This window comes from Solenopsis invicta, chromosome 12, assembly GCF_016802725.1.
Source record: "Solenopsis invicta isolate M01_SB chromosome 12, UNIL_Sinv_3.0, whole genome shotgun sequence".
NCBI lineage: Eukaryota > Metazoa > Arthropoda > Insecta > Hymenoptera > Formicidae > Solenopsis > Solenopsis invicta.
The window spans coordinates 5,382,561-5,406,859 of record NC_052675.1 but is presented as its reverse complement, the minus strand read 5'-3'; the positions used below and the strand labels follow the sequence as shown (position 1 = coordinate 5,406,859).

At 50.1% G+C, this 24,299-nt stretch overlaps 2 protein-coding genes across 2 annotated transcripts; both read right to left on the bottom strand.

The window, feature by feature from the left end:
* Nucleotides 1–18,738: 18,738 nt before the first annotated feature.
* Nucleotides 18,739–22,202, bottom strand: LOC120359084. The gene is made up of 2 exons (XM_039455391.1): nt 20,205–22,202; nt 18,739–20,085 (listed from the first exon to the last, which is right to left on the bottom strand). Exons 1-2 carry the CDS (start codon nt 22,200–22,202, stop codon nt 18,739–18,741), a joined length of 3,345 nt encoding a protein of 1,114 aa, XP_039311325.1.
* A 138-nt stretch (nt 22,203–22,340) lies between these two features.
* On the bottom strand, nt 22,341–23,942 carry LOC120359083. The gene has a single exon (XM_039455390.1). It carries the CDS (start codon nt 23,940–23,942, stop codon nt 22,341–22,343), a length of 1,602 nt encoding a protein of 533 aa, XP_039311324.1.
* Nucleotides 23,943–24,299: the final 357 nt, after the last annotated feature.

The following is a 24,299-nucleotide window of genomic DNA, read 5'->3' as shown; positions in this document are numbered from 1 at the left end:
TTTCTGTACCGCGTCCGTCCGCGCATCTAGAAGATTCAAGTTCCGAATCTCTGTATCGCGTCCGTCCGCGTGTTTAGCTGGTTTTTGAAACCCGCGTCTTGACCATCGCCCGAGCGCAGCTCCGGATTTTCCCGAGCCTCGTATCAATAGCCGTACTGCGTACTGGCAACCGCCGATGTAAATACACCGAATTTCTGTGGAATAAACACACTGATATTTACCAACTTAAAACACGTCTAATTCCTCCAGGCAACCTTTCGCGCTCGTTCCTGTACCGTCGACCGTCCGTGCGCGAAGTACGGTCGTTACAAATGTTGCAATCAGCGATTGCTAAATATATGGGGGAATCAAAATAATTTGTGCAGAAGTGAGTTCAGCGATATAAAGTCACAAAAATTGTCTATAATTTACCGAAACGTGGATTGATAGGAAAATTGAAGAAAAAAAATGATAAAATAATCGCAAATTTGTTTTCGAGGAATCTTGCCCTAATACTGCGACAAGGATAAGCAAAATTGAAGCAAAATGGTTTAGATATATTGTATGTAATTATTCAAACTCATATCCGTGTTAATTACATGAAATGCCGCAGTATAACAAAGAAACTTCTGCTGAGTAAAAAACATGTAAGAAAGTGACTCGATTAGGCGCACGAGATCAATCGAGATTGTAGTGACGTAATTTTTACTGACGAATGTTCTATACGAGCATACAGTAGCTTCAAATAAATTTGGTCAATCTCAACAAGCATATAATATCTCGAGACATTTTTGGACCTTTTGGATGGATGCACAGAAACACAGCCTCGTAGCGCGTCGCGTATTTGACATTTATGGCGCTTGTGTTTTTCTTACGGATAAAGATCAATAAAGATCAATAAAGATTGATTGATTGATTGACTTTTATTTTAGCTTTCACAGCTATTTCTTGTACACAATTATTATACATAACTTTATATTAACATTAACTGATATATATTCTTTTAACAATTTTTTAAACGCTACTATTTCTCTATATTGCTTTAATCACAACAGGTAAAGAATTATACATTTTTATATCTATAAAAAAAGCTTTTTTGAGCACTTCTAGTTTTACGGAAAGTTACTACTAAGTTTCCTGTCTGCCTCGTTGGTCTGTCGCATTACCCTCTCACTATTTCTATTTTATTATTTAACGCTTCCAAAGCCATGTAATTTAAAATTTTAAAGATAAATACATTAACGTTGTATACGTTATATACATTAACACAACATAACTGTTGTCTTATTGACGTGAACTGTAAGGCATGTAGCATGTATCCGATTTTGGTAAATTGCACTGCAAAATTATTTGCATGGCACGGTTTTGAGCTATCTAAAGTTTATTCAATTGTGTTTTACCCATCCCAACTAATAGAGTAGCACAGTATTCGAAATGAGGCGCTATGACGAACTTGTATATAATACATCTAGTATATGCTGTGCGACCGCACTCACGAGCATGGTGCAACTACGTGATCACCCGTGACGACAGATAAACGCAAAAATTAGCCGCATCATTCGTCTTTAATGCGCAACAATTAAGCAACAGATTGGGCGTTAGGCACAAGCGAGCCTGCCGCTCTTATACGACAAGGTTACCGGTCGCTAAAATTCCTCGCTATCAAACGCGAAAATATTTTTGCGTCACGGGCGATGACGGGCTCTCTTAACCGGTAGCTCGGTCGCGGAATTGGCAGAGGGGATGGTTCATTGCGAGCGGGGAAATAGAAAAGAACGAGGGAATTTAAAGAGAACACATCAATTAATTGGAAAATTAACAAATATATTTCGACCAATCTCGGACATTAAATCATAGTGCTTTGAACCAATCTTCCGCGACACGGGCGCGGCCGGAAAATACCATGCGGTTGTCGGTACGAGCTCACAGAACGGAGAAAGTCAGGATTCAACTCTAATTAACGGCGGATAATATACGCCGTTGTTACGTTCGGGAGACTCCACGATTTCCCTTTTCGCCGATAGTTAGTATCACTTGCGTTATCATAAAAGAAACGTGATGGCGTGAGAAATTTGTTCCAAAGAAAAATAAAATTAGTAAATATACGATCTAAAAAATAACATAAAAATACAGAAAAAATCATATACTAACAGAATTTGGAACAAATTACTCAACCTGACGCAACGATTCATGAGAACGGACAGAACCAGGATTCGAAGAAATTATTTGAGAAAGATAAATTTAAGCCGAAATGACGATTAAAATTTTAAAATCATAATTTATAACCCTGGTTTGTTTGTTCACCTGACAAGATCGAAAGCAATATCTGACTTGTAGGAACGGGTAAAACCAGGATCCAAGAGAAAAAATTATCTTTATCGAAGCCGAGATAAAGATAAGTCCGGACGTCGTACAGAAATGATCAAACTAGAAATTATAAAGGATTTGGATCTGTTTGTTCATGCGCATGACTCATCACGGATCACTCACAGTAGCTAATCCTCGGCAAATTAACGATAAGAGGATACGGGTTATAAATTTAATTGATAATCTCTCGAGCGATTGGGCAACTCAGTAATCAGCCCCTCTTAGAATTAAGAAAACTTGAGAAAAGATAAAGAGTTAACCAATCATACATCGTTTGAGAAGACAATTCGGAAAGGCCGTCGGTAAACCAGCCAACAACAAGTCAAAATTTTAGAAAATAAGATAAAGTTTATAACTATCCCAAATCTCCCACCAATCAAATCTCCATTCGAGCCGCTCGATCAACTCTACGCCTCTTTTCATTTCTTATAAAATGTCCAACTTTCTTGCCCATCAATCAATCAATCATCAATCGGGAGTAAATCACCAATCAGCAATAATCACCAGCTTTTTCTACGAGTTACGAGCTCTGCATCACTTAATTCAGAGCCACTTTTACTTCGAACTTAAAAATCGAAGCAGTGCGCGGCATCAAGTTCCACTTCAAGCCACCACCAGCACTTGCGGGGCCCCTCCAGCCACCACAGACACTCCTGAGAAGGTTCTTACTACAAAAAAAAGAAAGTAAGTTATCAATATTTTACTCCTTTGTCCTTGGATTTTTGTGTCTTTTTTTTTACTAACTAACGCGTTGATTATCAGTGGACAATCTCGGAGAGTGCAATCATCCCACAAATCGCCTTCGTCGCGAAGAGAGCAGGCCGGGCCCCATAAAGTCACGACAACTTCCCCAATGGCCAGTTATTCGCGAAGATCCGCCCTCTCCTTCTCCTCAAGAAGAAGAGGAATACATCGTACATAATTTACGCATTCCGTCTCCCGCTCATTCCATCTCATCCCAGCTAACATATAGAATATTTCCCGACTCCCCTCCGTCCTCCGTTTCAAACCCTTCATATTCTCCTACCTCTCCAGATTTCGTCGACCCTCCTTCCCTCACGAATTCTACGCCCAGCGTAGAATTCATAGAGGAAATCTCCTGTCCTCCATCTCCCGCGAACTCTACGTCCAGCGTGGAATTTATAAGGGAAACTTCTCCTTTCCTTCACCTGCGAATTCCACGTCCAGCGTGGAATTCCTGGAGGAGATCGTCACCTTCACCGAGTGCGACGACTCATCTTCCACCCAACACACACACACACACACACACACACACACACACACACACACACACACACTTCTTTACAATTACTTTCACACTTAAATTGTAATAAACATTCGCAATATTCAAATTTTCCATTCAATAAACACCATTGTAATGTAGTAACCAGTTACTTGCGGCAATTCTAATGTACATTTGCTACCACTTAACTTTATAATTATGTTTGTACGTAAGACCTAAAATTTAAAATACGTGTAAAATTTTAATCGAACCAACTTATTTAATCGAGACCCGTCATTTCCTCCTCCTGACTAGAAAGATCATGCTAGGTCCGATCCCGAGTTAAAGGGATTAAGTTCTCTGACTCTAATCAGGACCAACGACCGCACGGCTCGGGTGAATAGGTGTTAAAGCGTGTCTCGGCATGCTGACGTCGGACGGCTATTCGTTGTCCGCTGCCTCCGTGCTTGGAGCCAAATCAGGGACATCTTTTCGCAGCTCCTTGTTCGGGGTCTCCCACACGATGATCCGTGTGGAATGTTGACGTCCCTCTCATCCGGCCTTTCCTCTCTGCGTCCTGCAATTTTTTTGCGGCTTTATTGTTGCGTACGAGCGCGACGGTAAAAGATAACGTAATTAATAAAATTGAGATCACCTGTTGTGCTCGCTACTGCGATCTTGCGCACGATCTGTGAAGTTCCGAGTGACGGTAAGTCCTCCTACTTGCAGTCTTCTTGCTGGGTGAGACTTTGTCGATACAAAATTATTGATCGTCAGCCGCCGATCCGCTAAACGTCGCTAAAATCTCAGGGACAAACATACGCATACAAAACAAAGACGCGAAATTATTAGCGCACGCGCCGACACGTCTCCAAGCCGAGAGGACGTAGAGCCGCAACGTGCACTCCCCGGACGGATCTTACGATCCCTGTGACGGACAGTCGAACAGGATGTTACATCACAACTGATACAAAGTTACTTATTCTGTTTAACCCTTAAACACGTGGGTCTGAGAGACCTCATATGAAGTTTTGAACGCATGCTATGTGACGGAATGAGATAGGAGGTTCGGATCAAGACGTAAAAAAAGTTTGAAATCTCCTTTTTTGATTGATATAGATGATCAACTTTTTTGGTCGACTAGAATTTGAACGGCACGGCAGCATAGTTTTGTTAGGGTCAATGCGACCCATATAGTGTGTAAGTGAAACTTTTTTTGTGAATATTTTACATAAAAAAGTTGGACAAAATACGTTCAAACAGGTCAGTTTGCGGATGTTACTTGCATATCCTCTGTCTAAAGTTGGAATACTATAAAATGCTGTAGAAAAAGGAGTTTTTTCGAAATATATCATGAGACACATCAATTTTCAATTTTAAACACGATTTAATCAAAAATACCTCATATTTGCCTTGTTACATAAATACATTTTTTAATAGAAATGACAATAATATAATTTTTTTTTATAATATGAATCTTTAGTTTTAAAACGCTGTATTGCAAAGTTCTTCAAAGTTTTTTGTTGCAAAGACATGATTTTTTTTTTTAAAGTGGATTTTTAGATGGCCAAAAATACCTCATATTCTCCATGTTACATAATTATACTTTTTAAAAGGAATGACTTTGCCAAATTTTATTTTGAAAGTGTGACTCTTTAGCTTTAAAATGCCGTATTTGAAAGTTTTTAAACGTTTTTTGGTGCAAAGATATGATTTTTTGAAGGAAAAGAGGATTTTTGACTAATTTCTCATTTTGCTTAATGATTTTTTTTTTATAATTTCACAATAAATTATTTTTCGGCAATGCCGATTGTGCAGTCACATTTCTGGTCCTGAAATCTAAGTCTATCGTCTAGCATTATACCTAAATATTTCATGGTTGACACCCGTTTTATTTCAATTCCATCCAGGCACTTCACGACAGTAATACCTCTTAATTCTTTTCTAATACTTTTAACTATCATATATTTTGTTTTATCTGTGTTCACTTTAACTTATTTATATTTATCCAATATTCAATTACATTAAAAGCCATATTCATTTTTACCTCTACATCCGCACTACTTTCTCCACTTACATATATAAGCGTGTCATCTGCAAACATTTTTATATTGCACCCTTCTGGACAGATTTCAATTATATCATTTATATATAATATAAATAGCAAAGGTTCTAGTACTGAACTTTGTTGCACTCCCTATTCTGTAGGCAATAATTTAGACCATATTTGATTGAACCTGTTGTTTACTATTATTTAAGTATGATATGAACCACTCTAAGGCCATTCTTCTAATTCCGTATTAATACATGTTTTCTAACAATCTTTCTCTATCTATTGTTTCAAACGCTCTCTTAAAATATATGAAGATTACTCTTACCATTTTTTGCTTACTATTAATTTCCATTCGTCTATGACAGATTGAATTGCTGTTTCACATAAATAATATTTTTTAAATCCCACCTGATGTTCTGTTACAATACCGTTTGTTTCCAAGTATGTTTCAAGTTGTTCTTTTACTACTAATTCTAGCACTTTCTCATATATTGGTAACATACTAATAGGCCTATATTTGTTCGTTTTTTTTGCTTTATCTATCTTTGGGATCAATATAATACTAGAGGTTTTTCAATCTTCCGGACAGTGACTTCTCTTAAGGAGTAACATCACTGTAGAATTTTTGAAAAATCGATTTTTTTATTGCTTTAAAAAATGCTTTGATCCTTCTAGAATGAGTTAAAAATGTCTTATGTCTATTATAAAATTTCTCTTTTAAAATTTTGTGCTCTCTCTTAAGCGTGTCGGACTACTCCAAAACGTCTACCTACGGCACATTGTTATTTGCTTGAAGAGTACAGCGTAATGACTTATCTTCTGATTTCTAACTATTCTAATACACCAACAAATGTTGTTACAAGGAGTTTATGTTGAATGACAAGCATTTTAAAACAAAAGTACGTTACTATAGTATAGAGTACATCTACAAAAAAACATTTCACGTGTTGCGAGCACAACATTTTATCGCTTGAAAATTTGATTTTTGTGTGCAATGCTAATTTAAAATCATTTATTTGTATCTAATGAAAACCGATGAAAATCCGCAAAACGAGAAGTGCTCAGTATCTTGGTGTGATTGAAAAAAGGCACAAGAACGCCGAGCGGTCTTAAACAGATACGGTAAAGAAGACATGCATAAAATTGACGCAAAAACAAAATAAGAAAGAATACTTGAGTGAAGAAGGGATGCTTTACGGTCCTGAGATAGCAGACTAGTTTTAAGAAATTTCAAACAATCACATTTTTCATTTTTTCACGTCCAAAACACGTTTCTAAACTTAAAATGCGTTTTTCTCAAAACGTTTTTAAAACGGCACGCAGCAGAACTCCAAACAATTTTTATTCTTTCCACTCAAAATTTTAACCACTTCTTTACAATAACATTTTGAAGAGAAACACGTACGGAACTTTTGATAAGTTAATTAGAACATTATTTATTGACAAATAGTAGCCCGTTTTTCGTCAAAAATTGAATTTTTTTTTAAATGCTTGCCAATTACTAAAAAAAAATATTTTTTAACTTCCTTACGTTTCTCTAACTGTATTCATGTAGATTAAGAAAAATTTTTTTTTTGTTTCAAGTAAATATCTACGATAGTTCTACTGCGTGCCGCAGACCACCTTATATTAATCACGTCTCACGAAAATAATTCCAGCGTCGTCATTTTGTAATATTTTCTAATAGAAAAATTTTTTTTGAATACTTAAAAATATGTATGTTTAATAACATCCTTGAATATTATTATTTTCTTACTTTTCCTTCTACGCAAAAAAATCGTAAAGAATCGCTTTATTTGAGCTGTTTACAATAGTGTTACTCATTACGGAATTGTTTATTAAAAATGCAAATTCTTCTTTTATTACAGAAAAAAATTGTCTCCAATGTATCACTAGTTATTCCCTCTTCCGTACTTTTCTTTCTTGGTAAGCCCATAACGACTTCTTCTAGCTGCTCTTGTGTAACAACCTCAAAACTTTCTATAATTCCTTTGTTTTCAATAGTATAAATAGTTTTTTTATTTATATTCATCCGAAATTCAATTATATCACTGCCGGATTTATCTACTTTTATAGAGTTTATTATATTAGGAGTACAAAATGAAAACCGCCGTTTTCCAATAAATGGCGTTAGCGGTAAATGATGGTCAAAAACGTTAAATCAAAAACGTCAAATGTCAGGTTAGGCATTTAACAGCTCCCATTGCATTTGTAAATTTTTATCGGCGTCATATATTGTTCTGTGCGCAAAGATGTCAAAATTTGTGCCAAATAAGCGTCATTTGCGGAAAGTTTTGCTTTTTATTTTTAATTCAAAAAAATCTGCGGCTGAGGAGCGCCAAAAGATCGTAGAAACTTTTGGTGAGGCTTCCATTAAAGAAAAACATGTCGAGAATAGTTTCAACGCTACAAAAGTAATGATTTCGGTGTAGAAGACAAGGAGCATCCCGGACAAGTGAAAAAGTTTGGAGACGCAGAATTGGAGAAACAACCAGCTCGGCGTGGTTTATTATGAGCTGTTGCAACCGGATAAAACTATCACAAGAGCTCGCTACCAAACACAACTAATGCGTTTGAGCCAAGCATTGAAAGAAAAACGGTCACAATACGAGCAAAGACACAAAAAAGTGATTTTGCTGTACGACAAGGCTTGGCCACATGTTGCTCAGGTCGTTAAAACTTATCTGAAAACACTGAAATGGGAAGTCTTACCTCAACCGCCGTATTTTCCTGACATCGCCTTTTCTGATTACCACTTCCGACATGGAGAAATAATTACGGTTGCCACAACTAAATAATAATGTTATTTTCCGCTCATCAATACAAAATGGTTGTGGGAAACAGTACGCTGGAAGTAATCCCTATGGTTGCCCCAACTTTAGTGGGGGTAACTTTTTTTTGTTTACGGAGGGAAAATGCGTTACCGCATATCCCAGGCCCCGGGGGAGGCCTGGTGGTTATGTGGGGCTCTCCCCCGCCAGTGACATGCCGGCGGGGGTCTACCCACTAAAACCCCTTTGGGTGTCCTGCCCTGGTCCTTAGTTGGGGGGGGGCTCCGGAAACGTGTGCAGCATACTTTCGGAGCACCCCGGACCCGGTCGGCCTAACGGCCGACTCAGCTCGCCGGAGGCGCCCCAGTGATGGGAGCCTCCTGCAGGGCTGTGAGTCTGCCTCAGATTGGGGGAAAGGGACACCATCCCCCCCCGCCTCTTTCCCTGGTTGTTCTGAGAGGTATAAACTAGAAGCCCCCGCCGGAGAGCCCTGGGTCTAATCTTGCGCTGACTAGTGTCGGCGCGCACTCCTTACTTCTTCAAGGGAGGATAGGAGCGCTATGCTCCCTGTTCCCCTTTCCCGGCGAGGCCAGGGGGGAGGACGCCCATCTAGTGCGTGGGATGCCCCCTTCTCTTTATCAAGGGGAGTGACTGACCTCACCGGCTTCTGAGTGGGCGGGGGAACGTGTCCCTATAGGCCAGTTTTCCGCACCCCGCATCTCTGTGGCTGTGGCCCCTGCGGTTACCCCCCGCGCCACCCTGCTACGGGTTCCATACGCTGGACCCTCTGCAGGTGAGGGCTCTGCCTCGTGTATCTCTGCGTCGCTGTCGTTCTTTTCCTCTTCCGGTATGGTCGGGAGGGAGGGGGCGACTGCGGCACTTTAACGAGTGCGCCGCCGCCGCGCTGGTGGCGGTCCTTTACCGCTGTTATTTCCGCAGCAGTGGCGGCGACATCCTGGCCTATCGCCCAGGGGGAGAGGGTTTCTTTTCTTTTCTCCGTAGGACTTTCTTGATTCTCTCGGACGTCAGCTTTGGCACCATTGTCGGTGCCCCTGACCTTGAGAATCAGGGCCCCCGTCTGGCCCTCCGAGACCGCAAGTCCTCAATCCTAAGGGAGGAAAGGCTAACTTTCTCTCTCGCGGTCTTGAGGACCTCGGCGTATGTTTTCAGTTTGGTGCACGTTACGGCTATGGCAGCCGTTGTTGATGGCCTGATTTTAGGGGTTTTCGCCTTTTCTTGGGCGCCAGACCTACCCAATCCCGATTTGCCAGACCCTCCTTTTTTCCCCTTTGACACCGGTGACCCCGTTTGATAGAAGTCACCCCGTCGATTTATCGCTTTTACCCGTATCCTTGCCTTTGTGTTTTAAATTAGGGGAAGGACTCTTGCTGGCCGATGTGCGACACGGACGCTTCCACGTAGAAGGAGCACGTCAATCCACCTCCATTTACCCGTGTCTCTGCATCCAAGTTTTTATACAAGGGGAAATGCAGACTCCTGTTAGTGAGATGTCAAGCTTCGGGACTATGTCTCTCCACCTTTTACCGCCCGCCTAATCCGTAACTCGGGAGTACCTCCATCGACTCCGAGTCATCTTCCTCGCAGCGAGTTGCGAGAAAGCCTTTTTTTATAGTTGGGAAACACTTTTATGGGTCTCCGCGCCTGTGGGGACAGGACACGGGGTACGTGAGATTCTCCGACCTAGACGTGGCCGGCATACTCACTAAAACCCAGCTTTTCCGGCGTCTGGGGTCGGGACGGATCACGGGATCGAACTAACTGCGATCCTAGTCCAAACGGGTCCCCGTTCGAGAGCAGAGACCTCCTTCCGGAGTTAGCACCCGAGACTCGACCAAAGTTAAGCCCCAGCCGCCCAAACCGGGATGCCAGGGGTGCAACGAGCCCCCGTGGAAGAGGGCCCTAGGTTCGCACTTCCGCATCTCAAGTCCCAGACGGGTTAGCCGGGCAACTACCCCGCCGCTGATTCTGCCTGAGTCGTACCTCCTCAACAGTGGAGAGGGTAGGGCCCTCTGTCCGATCTAGTCGACGCTGCGAGGGTCCTCCCTTCCCGCTGTTTCTTTTTGGCTTGGCTCAAATTTTCATGATGGTAGCAAAGAGCCGGGCAACTTTCCTGGCAACGACATATTGTTGCCGCCGGCGAAACTCTGTTGGGAAGGGAGAGAGCGACGGAATCATTTTCTCCCTTTCCAGTTTCTTCCACATGGGCGGGGGGGGGTGGAGAGGGAGGAGGACCTACTGATGTTGTTGCAGGTATACCCTCTTCCGTCTCCTCCCCAACCCTTCACCCTTTTATAGCGGGCGCGTTGGGGTCATCTTCCCGCGCCCGCTCTGCCGCCTCTTTCCGCGACATGACAGTGCCGCAGAAGAAGGAGAAAGCATTTTATTTTTTCGGACCCTCTATGATTCGCCTGATCACCGCGGGAAGAGAGAGGTCGTTCCCCACCACCGCCACGAGGGCACGGCGCTCGTCAGCCCACGCTGGGCATACCTCCAAAGTGTGTTGCGCCGTGTCTCTTGGCTCTTGCCCAGTCAGAGTGTATCTCTACCCCTGGCTCTAATCGGGGGGCTCCGCGCCTCTGATCAGGGCTTCACGCCCCTAATCGGAAGCTCTGCGCCCGTCATTTCGAACCATGACCGTCCTACCCGTGACGCAACCGGGTCCTTCTGTCCAAAGTCCAGGGTGACGCGTTGCTGATACGCGCACCTTGTCCGAAAAATATGCCACTCCCGGTAGAGTGACATGTGGTAATCTTTTAGACCCTTTGCCTTAGCAGAGAAAGCCCCCTCACCACGACAAGGTGAATCACCGCCGAGGAGGAAACACACCGATCCTTTTTTTTGTAATGCGTTACCGCATACCCCGGGCCTCGGGGAAGGCCCGGTGGTTATGTGGGGCTCTCCCCCGCCGATGACGTGCCGAAAGAGGCTTACCCACCAAAACTTCTCTGGGTGTCCTACACTGGTCCTTTACTGGGGAAGGGGGGGGGAGGCTCCGGGAACACGTGCAGCATATTTCCGGAGGTCCCCGGACGGTCTAACGGCCGACTCAGCTTGCCGGAGGCGCCCTAGTGATCCCCTTTGATGGTGACCCACCTTGTGGTGAGGAGGCTCCCTCTTCCTCGAGTCGCCCTTGGGCAAAAAGAAATGGAGGGTCTAAGAAGTCACCGGAAAGGCATTTGCTTTCTCACGAAGGTGGTGCCCAAGGCGCTTTCTGGCGCGGCGGGCACATGAGACGGAGGAGCTGGTGATTTCTGTGTCTAAGGACGGTGTTGTTTTTATGGCTCGCGTCCTGGTATGGGGAGAGCCGGCTCCTCAACAAAGTAGGACTGGCCGACAGGATCTCGGTGCTACCGAACCCGTCGGGCTGGGCGACTTCCGGGCCGCCTGGACGTATTTTAGGGCAGGGTCCGAACGGCGTGGGATGTCCCGGCGCGTGCACCGTGGGAAACCTTCTCCGGTGCATCGGGTCGGGACTGCACTTGGGCCGCTTGGACGTTTCCAAGGCAGGGCCGGGGGTGCGTGCGTGAGATGGCAGGTGTCTCTGTGAAGAGATTTAGTCCTGGAACGGAGCGCCTCGCCATCTTAGGGTAGAGCGGACGGGTCGCTGGAACCCCGGTTTACCGGACCCAGCGGGCTGGGCCGTCTTCGGACCGCCCGGAATTATTCCGGGGCTGGGTCGGGTCGGTGGAGGATAGTCCAGCGCGTGCCTCGTGAGAAACTCTCCCCGAGCTTACGTGCTGGACTGGCTTTGGGGCCGCTCGGAAGTTTTCCGAGGCGGGGCCCAGGGCGGGGGTGGTCTGACCTGGCACTCAACGACGGCGTCTCTTCCGAAGCGGGTGTCGGGCTGGTGTTATAGTCCCTTCAGGGGATTGCAATCCTTTGTATGGACGTGCCGATCGCCACGGCGGTTAGGATGCGGAAGAAGCGCCGCTTCCGTTACTCGACTCATTCGTTGGGGTCCCCAGGGTGGCGCTACCCGGGGTCCGGGGGCTCCTGGGTCCGGAGGGCTGCGAGGCAGACCCGACCTGACGGTCCGGGGGGGGCGACTCTGCGATGTAACGCGGAGCCGTACCCCCCCTCTGCCTCGCCGGGTGGAGGGGGGCGAGGGAAGTTTCTCCCCCCCCCCAGAGTAGTCAGGAGGACCGCGCCGCCGTCAGTGCGGCGCGAAGAGGCCCGGGGTTACGGCGGGGGCCGGATACCCCGGGCTTTACCCCCAATCAACCAGGAGTAGTGGCAGGGGGGGGGGCTGGTGTCCTCCTCCCCCGACCTAGGGCTGATCAGGCCCAAGAGCTCTCGTCGCGCCACGTCAGGGCGTACCCGGCGCGACGAATCGGCCTATGGGCGACCGGGTCCGGGGGGCTCCGGAAGTATGCTGCACGCGTTCCCGGAGCCCCCCAGTCATGGACCAGGGCAGGGCACCCGGAGAGGTTTTAGTGGGTATGTCCCCGCCGACACTTCGTCGGCGGGGAAGAGCCCCACATAACCATCAGGCCTCCCCCGGGACCTGGGGTATGCGGTAACGCATTTCCTCTCCGTTATCAAAAAAAAAAAAAAAAGGGTGGCGCCACCCGTGACGGTGCCCCCGCTGTCAAAGGCGGGGGACCCCTAAAAACCCATATGGGGAGAGCACTTGATGTCTCCTTCAAATGGACGTGTAAAGGGCTGGTGGCCTGCGCTCCGGATGTCACATTCCCGGAGTCCGCGCCATAAGCCGACCCCCCGGGAGTACCCAGGGCACCTTTTCCATATTGTGGGGGGGGGAGGGTGTGAGAGATACGCCGGTCGGTGCAGCCGTCACGGGAAGTGGGATTCTTTCATTTATAAACAACACACCTAATAACAACGAAAAGGGCAGTGCGTCGGCGGACGCACAAGTGGGGGTAGCTCATGGGGGATGAGATTTTCATCCTTCCCGAAGCAAATCGGGAGTGACATTCTCCCCGCCGAGGGGAAAGACGCCTCTTGATACGTAAAAGGACCTAGCACCGGGGCCGGTGGGCTGGAGCTATTCAGCCCAATCGGCTTTAAAGGTGCAGGCAATGAGAAATCGACCTTCCAGCTTAAAGAGCAGGAGTTTTTTTTTCCTGAAGGGAGAACGGGTCGAAGCACCGGGTGAGGTGCTCTACCAAAGTGCTCTACCAAGGTGCAACGAAGTTAAGAAGGTCGGCCCCGTTCTAACAAGCTGTGCCTGGCCTTTACCAAAAGGTGGCTTGAGGCGCGGAGCTACATGGAGCTAACACATGTGACTCCAAGCACCTCCAGGGCATTCTCCAGGATCACTTCTCCGATCTCCGTCCACTTATCTTTGAATGAGGTGGGACAAACCTAGGGCGCAAATAAAAGGCCGCACCGGAAGGCTGGCGAAAGCAAGAAAATATTCATGACCTTGTCAAACTCCAAGGAGGAGCCTCCCCGTAAGAGCAGGAGAAGGCCCGCAAGTGACCCCTTGCACATAAGGCAAGTTACTGCAAAGGCCATAGCCCTCCGTGGCGAGACCAAAAGGGCAAAGCAACTCAAAAGAGACCACAGGGCCACTTTGGACCCTGAGATCTTGCTCTCATCGAGCCCGGCAAAGAGAGCTAGTAACCAAGCTATAGAGCTGGCTATCGAGTATGATAGCCAGCCTATAGCGGCAGTGGCGGCAATCGTCACTAACGTCTTGTCGATGCTCGCCAAATCTGTCGAGCGGTCGTCAAATATTCAGGGCCCCATCAGGTGAGACCTTTGGAGGGCCTTTACGGAACTCTCCGCTGGTCTTGCCTCTATCATAGGCCGGAAAGAAGGTGAACACACACGGCCGGAGATGACCGATCCTCTCTGGAAAAGGCCAGGGAAAAATGGCAGGCTGAAAAAAGGAGGCTCAAGGGGGACGTAGAAAGGCTTACGGCCCTCCTCGAGCTCCAGATGGGTGCCGGCAGGGCCGGCAGCGCGGAACAAGCGCCCCCCAGGACCGGGACCTATGAAGTTTCCCTGAGCCGCACCGAGACCGAGGACGGCGAAAGCGCCGTCTCTGTCGGTCTCGAGCGATCGGGGGAAATGGACTGGACTGCCTCCCGCAGCCAGGTGATAGATGTGGAGATGAAGGCAGCTCACAGCGACCTACCGGACGCTGACAAACTTCCCCTTCTGGGATCGGCGCCCGGAGGGAGAAACAAAAAGAATAAAAAAAAGAGAGCGAGGCCAATTCTCGAGGAGTTGTCTATCTTTGCGCCGCTGCTCAGAGGGGTTCAGCGACATCTGAATCCCCTCTTAAATGCGGCGGACAAAATAGTCACAACAAACCCCTCTTCTAAAGGGGCGTCTAAACCCAGAGCGGGAAAAAAGATATCTCCTTCTACCAAGGCGGGAGAAGGGGAGGTTACAATAAAGGGGAGGATACAGGCCATTCTGGCCAGGATTCTCCCCCCCCATTCTAGAAGAAATGGGAATTTCCCCTGGGGGCCGACGGGTAACCGGGAATCGTACAGATTCCGCTCCCCTTAGGAACGATCGAAACGCCCAAAGAGGAGTTTCTGCTCAACGTCCCGCGGGTCCCGGTCGACCATCCCGCGAAATGCCGCCTCCTCCTTCCCCGTAGACAATGACCACCTCTTGTGTTGCGTAACCCGCGGGGGAGGCCCTATCAAATCGTCATTAAGAGGTTCCGCCTATGGGCGCTTCCGTCTCGAAGACGCTGGACTCCCGGTTTCTCGGAGAGGTGGTGGAGACGTTATTCCCCACCAGGGGGAGGGACATACCGGAAAAAACGGCCCGGAATGGTTCGAGGAACTGGAGGTGTCCAACCATGAGATGGCCGCGGCTTTTGCCTGACTCAGAGGCAAGGCAAAGGCGCCAGGGCCGGACGAAATCTACGCAAAAGTCTGGTCCCGGGCGTCTCCGATTGTGAGGGAAGCATTTCGTGCCGTGTATATGAAGTGCCTCCGGGAAGGCACGTTCCCCAGGAGGTGGAAGAGGGCAAGGCTTGTCCTCCTTCGGAAGGTGGGCAGGCCAGCAGAGAGTTCCTCCGCGTATAAACCTCTATGCTGGATGATGCGGGCAAAATCTTTGAGCGAATCATCGCTAACCGCATCATCCGGCATATGTTCCAGGTAGGTCCCGACTTGTCCCCACGGCCAATATAAATTCCGATAGGCGAGATCTACTACCGATGTCATAAGGCAGGTCCGATCTCTCTTGAAGTCCATCACGGGGGATGGCTTTGGTGATATCCCTGGACATCGCCAACGCCTTTAATAGCTATCCTATCGGGCATGGTAGTGGCGGTGCTGAGTGAGTACCATCTTGTGCTGCCCTATCTCGTCTCCATTATACGAAACTATTTCCGGGATAACATGCTAGAGTACCGGGACAAAACCGGGCTCCAGCAGCGGAGAGACTTGTCGTGCGGCGTTCCACAGGGGTCCGTGTTGGGCCCCCTGCTGTAGAACGTCGCATACGACGCTGTGCTCCGCGTGGCCCTCCTCCCTGGCTGTCACGTCGTCTGCTATGCAGACGACATGTTAGTAGTAATCAGGGGTGCCTCTTGGGGAAGAGCAATTGCCTACGGCAATTGGGCCGTAACGTGTGTCGTCGGCTCTATCAAGGGCTTGGGCTAAGGGTAGCCCCAGAAAAAACGGAAGCCGTTTTCTTTTATGGCTTTCTCTCAGGCCTTCATCCTGTACGGAACTGAATCCAAATGAGGGCAACGGATGGACGGGGGCCACGATCCAATATGGTTCCCCCCGCCCCCCGGCCGCCTAGAAGAAGAAAACTTGCCCCCCGCCCCCCGGGTTCCCGTGGCCCGGTCACAAAAAGGCGGCGGAAAGGCACAAACGCTGCGGTTGCCCCCTCACTATAGCGGACGAGGGGAGCGGCGATACGGAAAGGAGACGCCCTTCCTCCACCGCGGCTGCTGGCCCGGCTTTCGGGACACGCAGCCGTGGGTAGAGAGCTCCACTACAAAGTGAGCACGGCGGTGAGCCGCACCCCCTACCTGACAATCTGGGCGGAGCGGCTCGGCAATATAATATGGAGTCGCTCCCCCCTATTGCCTCGCTGGGTAGGGAGAGGGAATCTTATTGTTAGTATTCCCTCTACCCCAGGGTATAAAGGTGTGCCGCGCCGCGATCAGTGCGGCGCGAAGGGACGGGCTGGTGTTACGGCGGGGGCCGGATAGCCCGGGCGTTTCCCCCAACACCAGGGGAAAAGGCGGGGGAAGGACGGTGTTTCCTTCCCCCGACCTGAGGCAGACTTGGCCTCACAGCCCTGCCGGAGGTCTCACCACCAGGGTGCCTCCGACGAGCTGAGTCGGCCATTGACGGGTCCGGGGGGGGGCTTCGGAAGTATACTGCACGCGTTTCCGGAGCTCCCCCGTTATGGATCAGGGCAGGACACCCGGAGGGATTTTAGTGGGTAGGCCCTCGCCAACCCGTCGCCGGCGGGGGAGAGCCCCACATAACCACCAGGCCTCCCCCGGGGCCTGGGGTATGCGACAACGCATTTCTCCTCCGTCATCAAAGAAAAGGGTTTGTTTAGCGCCGGTAGATACTCGCGGGTGTTCCGCGTCGAGGGGGCGGCGCTGCGATGTTGCCAAGCGGTTGCTCATGTAAAAGCCATATGAGCGATATCAAATTATAATTTTGATGTAGGATTTACTTAATTGATCGGAGGGTGTTCCCGATTCTTAATTAGGCTATTATCAATACAGATGGCGCGGGAAAATAAAAATTTTTTCCGCTTGACGTAACACCCCCATTGTTAGGGAGGAGGTCCCAAATTCTGAAAGCGGGGCGCAAAATCTCTCACAAAAGAAAAGAAAACAAAATGTATAAAAAATAAAAGAAACGTGGCAATCTTCCAGAAAAGTGTAAGCAGAAATTAAGCAACAAAATATGAGCAAAAGAAGCACAACTGTCCCCAAAAAACATAAGAGCAAAGGAAAATAATAACGCAACTAAGACTTACGCATTTGAAATAAAAACAATTGGTTAGTTGCCAAATAAACGCAAAAGATTAAGCGCAAAAAAGCAGTCAGTGCAAAGAAACAAAAATTAAAGCAATAAACAATGAATGATAAACGCGTACAACTAAAATTTAAGCGCAAGCAAATATAAGCGAGGAGGATGTGTGATACTATATCGCAAAAGAAGGAATAAAAACGCAAGAACTTATAGAGTATGGTTAATAGAAGCAAAATGCAACGCACGAAAACGCAAGTAATACATGAACACAATATGTAAGCAAGGAGCTAATACAAACGAATATAAGTAGCTTAATGTGATCGGCTGTGTGACAGGGTGGTATTATAGGTATAAGGTTTAATAACGCAAGAAAACGTAAGTACAGTATAAGCAAAGAATGTAAAGCTTGGGACCAGTATAATATGAGTAGATACAGATCGCTAGTGCGAAACAATACGATTAGGAGTAACAGAACGCAAAGAAAATTTAAGTCGTCGTAACATGAGAGCAGATTAATATAACAATGAACGCAAAAGATATGAATCATAATAACACGAAAAAGATTATTATTATATGCAGAAAAACAATGAACGCCGGAAAGATGACTAATACTATTATATATAGTTATATGATTAATATTCTTGGAGTTAGCACAGTAATGAATAGTCGTAAATCTTATAAAAATATGTATGTATGTATTTTTATCTTTTTATTATATAGGGTGTCCCAGACCAATGTATAACAATTATCACGATGAGGTATGTTCGCGTATCGCCTCGGTCCAGCGATAACCTTCCTGGACGTAGACGGCTTAAGCGAAAGTACAGAAGGTATCTTAGAGACACGCACTGCAGTTACTGTTAAACGCACTTTATTTCCTTTCAACACAGCGCTCAGGAATCTCCGTGCTTACGGAATACTAAAGCTCGGTACAATATAAGAATGGCACTCGCCGACAGAGTCAAAGCGGATCGCGGTCGCTAGTCGCGTGCTTACCGTGGCATAGTCGTCGAACGAGAGAGACCCCGTCGACCAAAATTCGAACGAAAAGGTAATCGCGTCTCCCCGTCGCCCCCAGCTCCTCGTTTCACCGAGAGCGACGACGAGGCCGGGGAAACAGACAACGCCGTACGAATACGCCGGAATCGGGCGGCGCTTCAATTCGCTCAAATAACGAACATGCCGCCCGCCTCGTCCGGCTGACGAAATACGAACTGGCTTGACTAAGGTGTAAACCAAAAAATAAATGAACAACTACTCTAGATTACCGATAAAATGACGTGAACAAAAAAAAATATAATGGGAGATCAGATACAACTAAACTAAAGATTAAAGAGCTATTTAAAAACGTCCCCCGCGAAGAGCGCTCGTTAGTGCAACGTAGCGTCAGGTGGCTTGGTCAAGCCCCCCGAGAGGGCGCCGATCCGTGGTGAGTGGAAGAGGACAGATCTTGGTGATCGGCCGTGTCAGCTCGGTCGCCGCCGTGCGGACCGTCGCCACGCGCACGCATCCGTCCGGTCCCGGAAAGACTCGTGTAACCCGAGCCAATGGCCACTTAGTAGGCGGCAGCAGCTCGTCCCTCACCAAGACCATCATGCCCGGCGTGAGGTTGGTCCGCTCTAGGGTCCATTTGGAGCGCTGCTGCAACAGATGCAGATACTCCTCGTGCCACCGCCTCCAAAAGGATTCCTTGATTGCGGAGATCAACCGCCAGCGCGACGTGGGATGAAGATCGGACTCGGGGACCTCCGGTATATTCCCGAGCGCCTCACCCACCAGGAAGTGGCCAGGCGTTAACGCCACCAGATCCGCCGCGTCCGTGCTCAATGGACTTAGCGGCCTTGAATTGAGACAGGCCTCAATCTGACACAACAGTGTCGCCGTCTCCTCATAGGTCAGGGCATGATCCCCGATGACGCGGCGCAGGTGATGCTTGACCGAACGAACTCCCGCTTCCCAGAGTCCCCCAAAGTGAGGAGCCTGAGGCGGAATGAACCTCCATTCGGTCCCGTCGTTGGCCAGCACCTCGCCGGCCTCCTTATAGAATTCAGAGGCGGCCCGAAATCTAGCCCTCAGTTCAGCGTCAGCTCCTCGAAAGTTGGTGGCATTATCGCTAAGCAGCAGGCGACAACGACCCCGACGCGCTGTGAATCGGCGGAACGCCGCAATGAAAGCCGACGCCGACAGGTCCGACACGGACTCCAGGTGAACCGCTCGGGTGGCTAGACAAACAAAGAGACAGATATAGCCCTTGCTAGAGATGTTTCCTCGTCCCTTGTGAGCCCGGATACGCAGGGGACCGGCGTAGTCGACTCCCGCCGATGCAAAGGGCCTGGAGGGACGCACGCGTTCGGGAGGCAGCTGGCCCATCCTCTGTTGTGCCGTTTCCGCACGGCAACGGGCACAGCGCACGCACTCTCGGGCGATCCTTCGCACTCGAGTGGCCACCCCCACGACCCAGAACCGGCGGAGGAGATAGCTCCGCATGAGTTGAGGGCCCCCATGCAAGGTAGCGGTGTGCGCGTTGCGAAGGACCAGCTCGGTGAGAGAACCCTCCTTTGGAAGAATCAGAGGGTGCTTCTCCGGGAAGGGCAGCTGAGCGGATTGAAGTCTACCGCCCACTCGCAAGGATCCATCCTTGTCCAGGAACGGACTCAAGGCTCGCAGCGACGAACCGGTCGGCAGCGGGCCGCCCGCCGTAAGCGCCTCCAAGTCCCCCGGAAACTCTCTTCTCTGCGCCAGTCTCACCAACCTAGACTAGCCTCCAACTCAGCGCTCGTCAAGAACCCGTCTTGCTTGAGTATGCCTCGGGCGCTCCGATAAAATCTGCAGCAATACGCCACTACGCGTACAAGCCGCGTCAGCGACGAGAACCTCTCCTCGAGGAGGTCCTCCTTATTTCCTGGAGCGGCTAAATGCACCGCCCTTCTTTCCTCTTCTTCTTGGCGAGTGGCAAGGTCACCCACCGCGGGCCATGAGGCGGGTGGTCCCCGCAGCCACTCAGGACCCCTCCACCACAGGTCCAGTCCAAGGAGCTCCGAGACCGGAATCCCCCTGGTTGCCAGGTCTGCTGGATTGGAAGTCGTGGGGACATGCCTCCATCGCTCGCCCGGCACAAGATTTTGCACCTCCGTCACTCGATGCGCTACAAATGGTCGCCAGCGCGACGCATGAGAGCGCAACCAGCACAGGACGACCCTCGCATCTGTCCAGGCCACGATCGGTGCATCCTCCATGTCCAGCTCGCGCGCCACCCGGCGGAGCAGCCGTGCCACCAGGACAGCCCCGCAGAGCTCCAAGCGGGGCACGCTCTGCGTCTTGACGGGAGCCACCTTGGCTCTGGCCGTCAGCAAGGTCACCCTTACCCGGCCGTCTCGCCTGGTGACCCGAGCGTAGACCGCCGCCGCGTAGGCTCTCTCCGATGCATCGGAGAACCCACGGAGCTCCACCTCGTCCCCCGGGTCACGCTGCAGCCAGCGTGGGACTCTCAAAGCCGACAGTCCCGGCAGGGAAGCAGTGAAGACTCTCCAAGCGTCCGCCAACTCAAGGGGAAGCGGGTCGTCCCAGTCGTGGCTGGCAAGCCACAGATCCTGCATGAAGACCCGGGCGAATATTAGAACAGGTGCGACCCACCCCAGCGGGTCAAACAAGCGAGCCGCGTCAGACAGGACCGTCCGCTTCGTGGTGGTTTCGTGTTGCTGGGATACTGTCACACGGACTGACAGTGCGTCTTCATCAAGATGCCACACTATCCCGAGAGCGCTTACTGCGTCAAAGGCTGGCAGCAATGCCTCCTCCGGTGACGCCCGCGGGAGAAGCTCCCGCGTGTTCGAGGCCCACTTGTCCAGCGAGAACCCTCCAGCCCGCAGCAGTGCCACTAGCTGGCGCTGGATCTCCCGGGTCGCCGACAGATCGCTTCCTCCAGCTAAGATGTCGTCGACATAAGAATGTCGCAACAAGGCCGTCGCTCCCAGTGGAAAACGCGCAGCCTCGTCGTTGGCCAACTGCTGCAGCGTGCGTATAGCCAGGAAGGGCGCCGCGGTTGTACCGTAAGTCACCGTCCGGAGCTGGAACTCACGAACTCGCTCCGTTGGGTCGGCACGCCAGAGTATCCTCTGCAAGTCCATGTCTGCCGGGTTTACTCGGATCTGCCGGAACATCTTAACTATATCGGCCATGAATCCGACCTTGAACCCTTGCCATCGAGTCAGGATGACCCATAGGTCGGACTGTAATCGAGGACCTGGTAACAAACAGTCATTCAGCGAATAACCAGATGTTGTTTTAAAGGATGCATTAAAAACAACGCGTATTTTCCCTGTGGCCTCTCCAGCCCTGAAGACTGCGTGGTGAGGCAAGTAGTAAGACACCGACCGGGAAGGAGCATCAGCCAGTACGGGATTCATATGATCCAGCGCGAGATACTCCACCATAAAGTCGATGTATCGTTTCTGCAGCTCGGGCTTCCTCGCCAAGCGGCGCTCCGAGCTGAGCAGCATAGACAGCGCGGCCGAGCGTGACTCGCCCAGCCGCTTAAGTCGATCCGGACGACAGGGCAGCCGTACGACGTATCGGCCCGACGCGTCCCGAAAGTGCGTCCGTTGGAAGTGCTCCTCCGCTTGATCCTCATCCGGAGTCGGAACGCGCTGAGCGGCAACCTCTTCAAGCTCCCATAGTCGCTTAAGAACTGTTGTGAGCTCATCAACGGGCTGTGCCAGCAGCACCGACACCGTGTGCGCAGCGAACGCAGCTTTCTCCCCGGAATCCACCGCGCCGGTCAGAATCCAGCCAAAGGCGGAGAGGTGCGCCGAAGGCGAGCCTAGTTCACCTTGCCGAATGTCAGGTCGCATCACTTGTCGGTAAACGTCGGCGCTGAGTACAACGTCCACCGCAGCCGGCGTCGCAAAGTCCGGGTCGGCCAACGGAAGGTTCGTCAAGTGCGGCCACGCACGCGCAACAACGCGTTGAGGCGGCAGCAGATCGGTCAATCACCGGAGCACGAATGCCTCCGTCTCGAGGCGGAACGCGGCATCTGTTCGGGACCTTATGCCAAGCGTTACAGCGGTAGCAGCCTCCCCGGTTCGCGTACCCTGCAGACCGGATACCGCAACCCGGACACGGCGACGCGGCGCGCGTAGCATTTGGGCTGCACTCTCTGTTATAAAGGAGGCCTCTGACCCAGTATCAAGCAGAGCCCGCACCCGCAGTTGCCTTCCAGACGATCCCTCAAGCAGAACCTGTGCCGTGGTCAGCAGGACGGTTCTTCTGCTAGTAGCGGCGGTCGAGCCCACGCTTGCCGTCAAGGAGATAGCGTCGGCGACAGTATCCTCCGTCCCTCGTGGCTGGTCCCTGGTGGTGCCTCCGGACTGCCCGAAACCAAGCCCATGCAGGGTAGTGTGATGATTCGCGCCACACACCAAGCAACGACCGCTGGCCGGGCAAGAATCCGCCCGATGTCCAGGTTTCACGCAGTTCAAACACGCGCCAAGTTTTTTTACCTGTTCCGCGCGTTGAGCAACAGGCAATGCCTTGTATTTGGGACAGAACGTCAGTGCGTGCGCACCCGAACTGAGAGAGCACGTCTTCGCCTTTGTTTTCGGAGTCACGGTTGTGTTGCATGCAACGCGCGTGGCCTTAGCTGCGGACTTCGCACCCGCACCCGGTCCTCCTCGCGGAAGGGGGGCGTCCACCCTAGCCGCCTCCAGAGCGCGCACCCGGTTCTCTAGGTAGACCTGTAATTGCCGAAACGTCGGAAAGTCGCGCGAGTCCAAGAGTGACGTCTCCCAGTACATCCGTGTCGTGGCGTTCAACTTGCTAACGAGCAAGTGGATGAACCAATCATCCCACGCCTCGACCGGTCGCTCCAATGAGACGAACGCCCGCCGCGCCTGGTTGAGCACGCCCAGCAATCGTTTGATTTCCCCAGCCGAAGATTTAATGGCGGCCGGGCAAGAAATCAAATGGCGCATGTGAGCGCAGAGCAGGACTCGCGGATTGTCATAGCGCATCACTAAATCCTGCCACGCCCCATCATAAGCGCCGTCCGTCAAGGGAACGCCTGCGACGACCTCCGCTGCTTCACCGGTCAGGCACCCCATCAAGTACTGAAGCTTCTGCACCTTAGGAACGCCCGTGACGTCATGAACGAGCGAGCGAAATAAATTTCGAAAACCTTCCCACTCGAGTTGATCGCCGGAGAATTTCGGCAGCTCCAGCTTCGGAAGCTGCATCTGTTTAAGTACCGGCGCGACCGCCGTAGAGCTCGGCCCAGGGCGCTCCTCCACCTCTACAATTCCCGCTCTGCTTAGCTGAACGAAAAGATCATTAAGCTTACTACGCATACCAAAATACTCCTCTTCCGTTTTGGTGAAGTAGTCGTCCTTGACGTAATTCGTTTTGTCAGCTTCGGGATCGGCTGCGATTTCAAAGTGCATGTCCTGATAACGCTTCCAGTAATCATCGAGGCGCGCCAGCCGGCTCGAGACTTCATACGCCGTGATTTTGGCTTGTCCTAATTTTTGCAGTTTTACCCACATGCGGGAGATGTATCCCGCCAGGACAACTTGTTGTTTGATCGTTCGATCCAACATCGTGATGAGCACGGCGAGCTCAGCTTGGAGTCAGACACCGCGCGCGTGATTCCGACCAAGTTACTCGTTGCGCGATCACGCGGTGAGACCACGCGATCCCGACGCTCGAGCGAGCGCGCCTCGCGGCTTGAGTAACACGGACGCAAGGTACTGCTGCCGCGTGAATCACGACTCCGGCGCGTGCTACCACGTGTTCCACGCGCGGGCACTCCGAGACTTCGTGATCGCGGAAAAGTAACGCAGCGGAAAGAATTGCTCGCGCCAGCGGAACGCGAGCAAAAATTGTTAACTTGCACTATGAAAGTATCCCCGGATTCAAGTTGGATCCGACTCGAAGGACCAAATGTTCGCGTATCG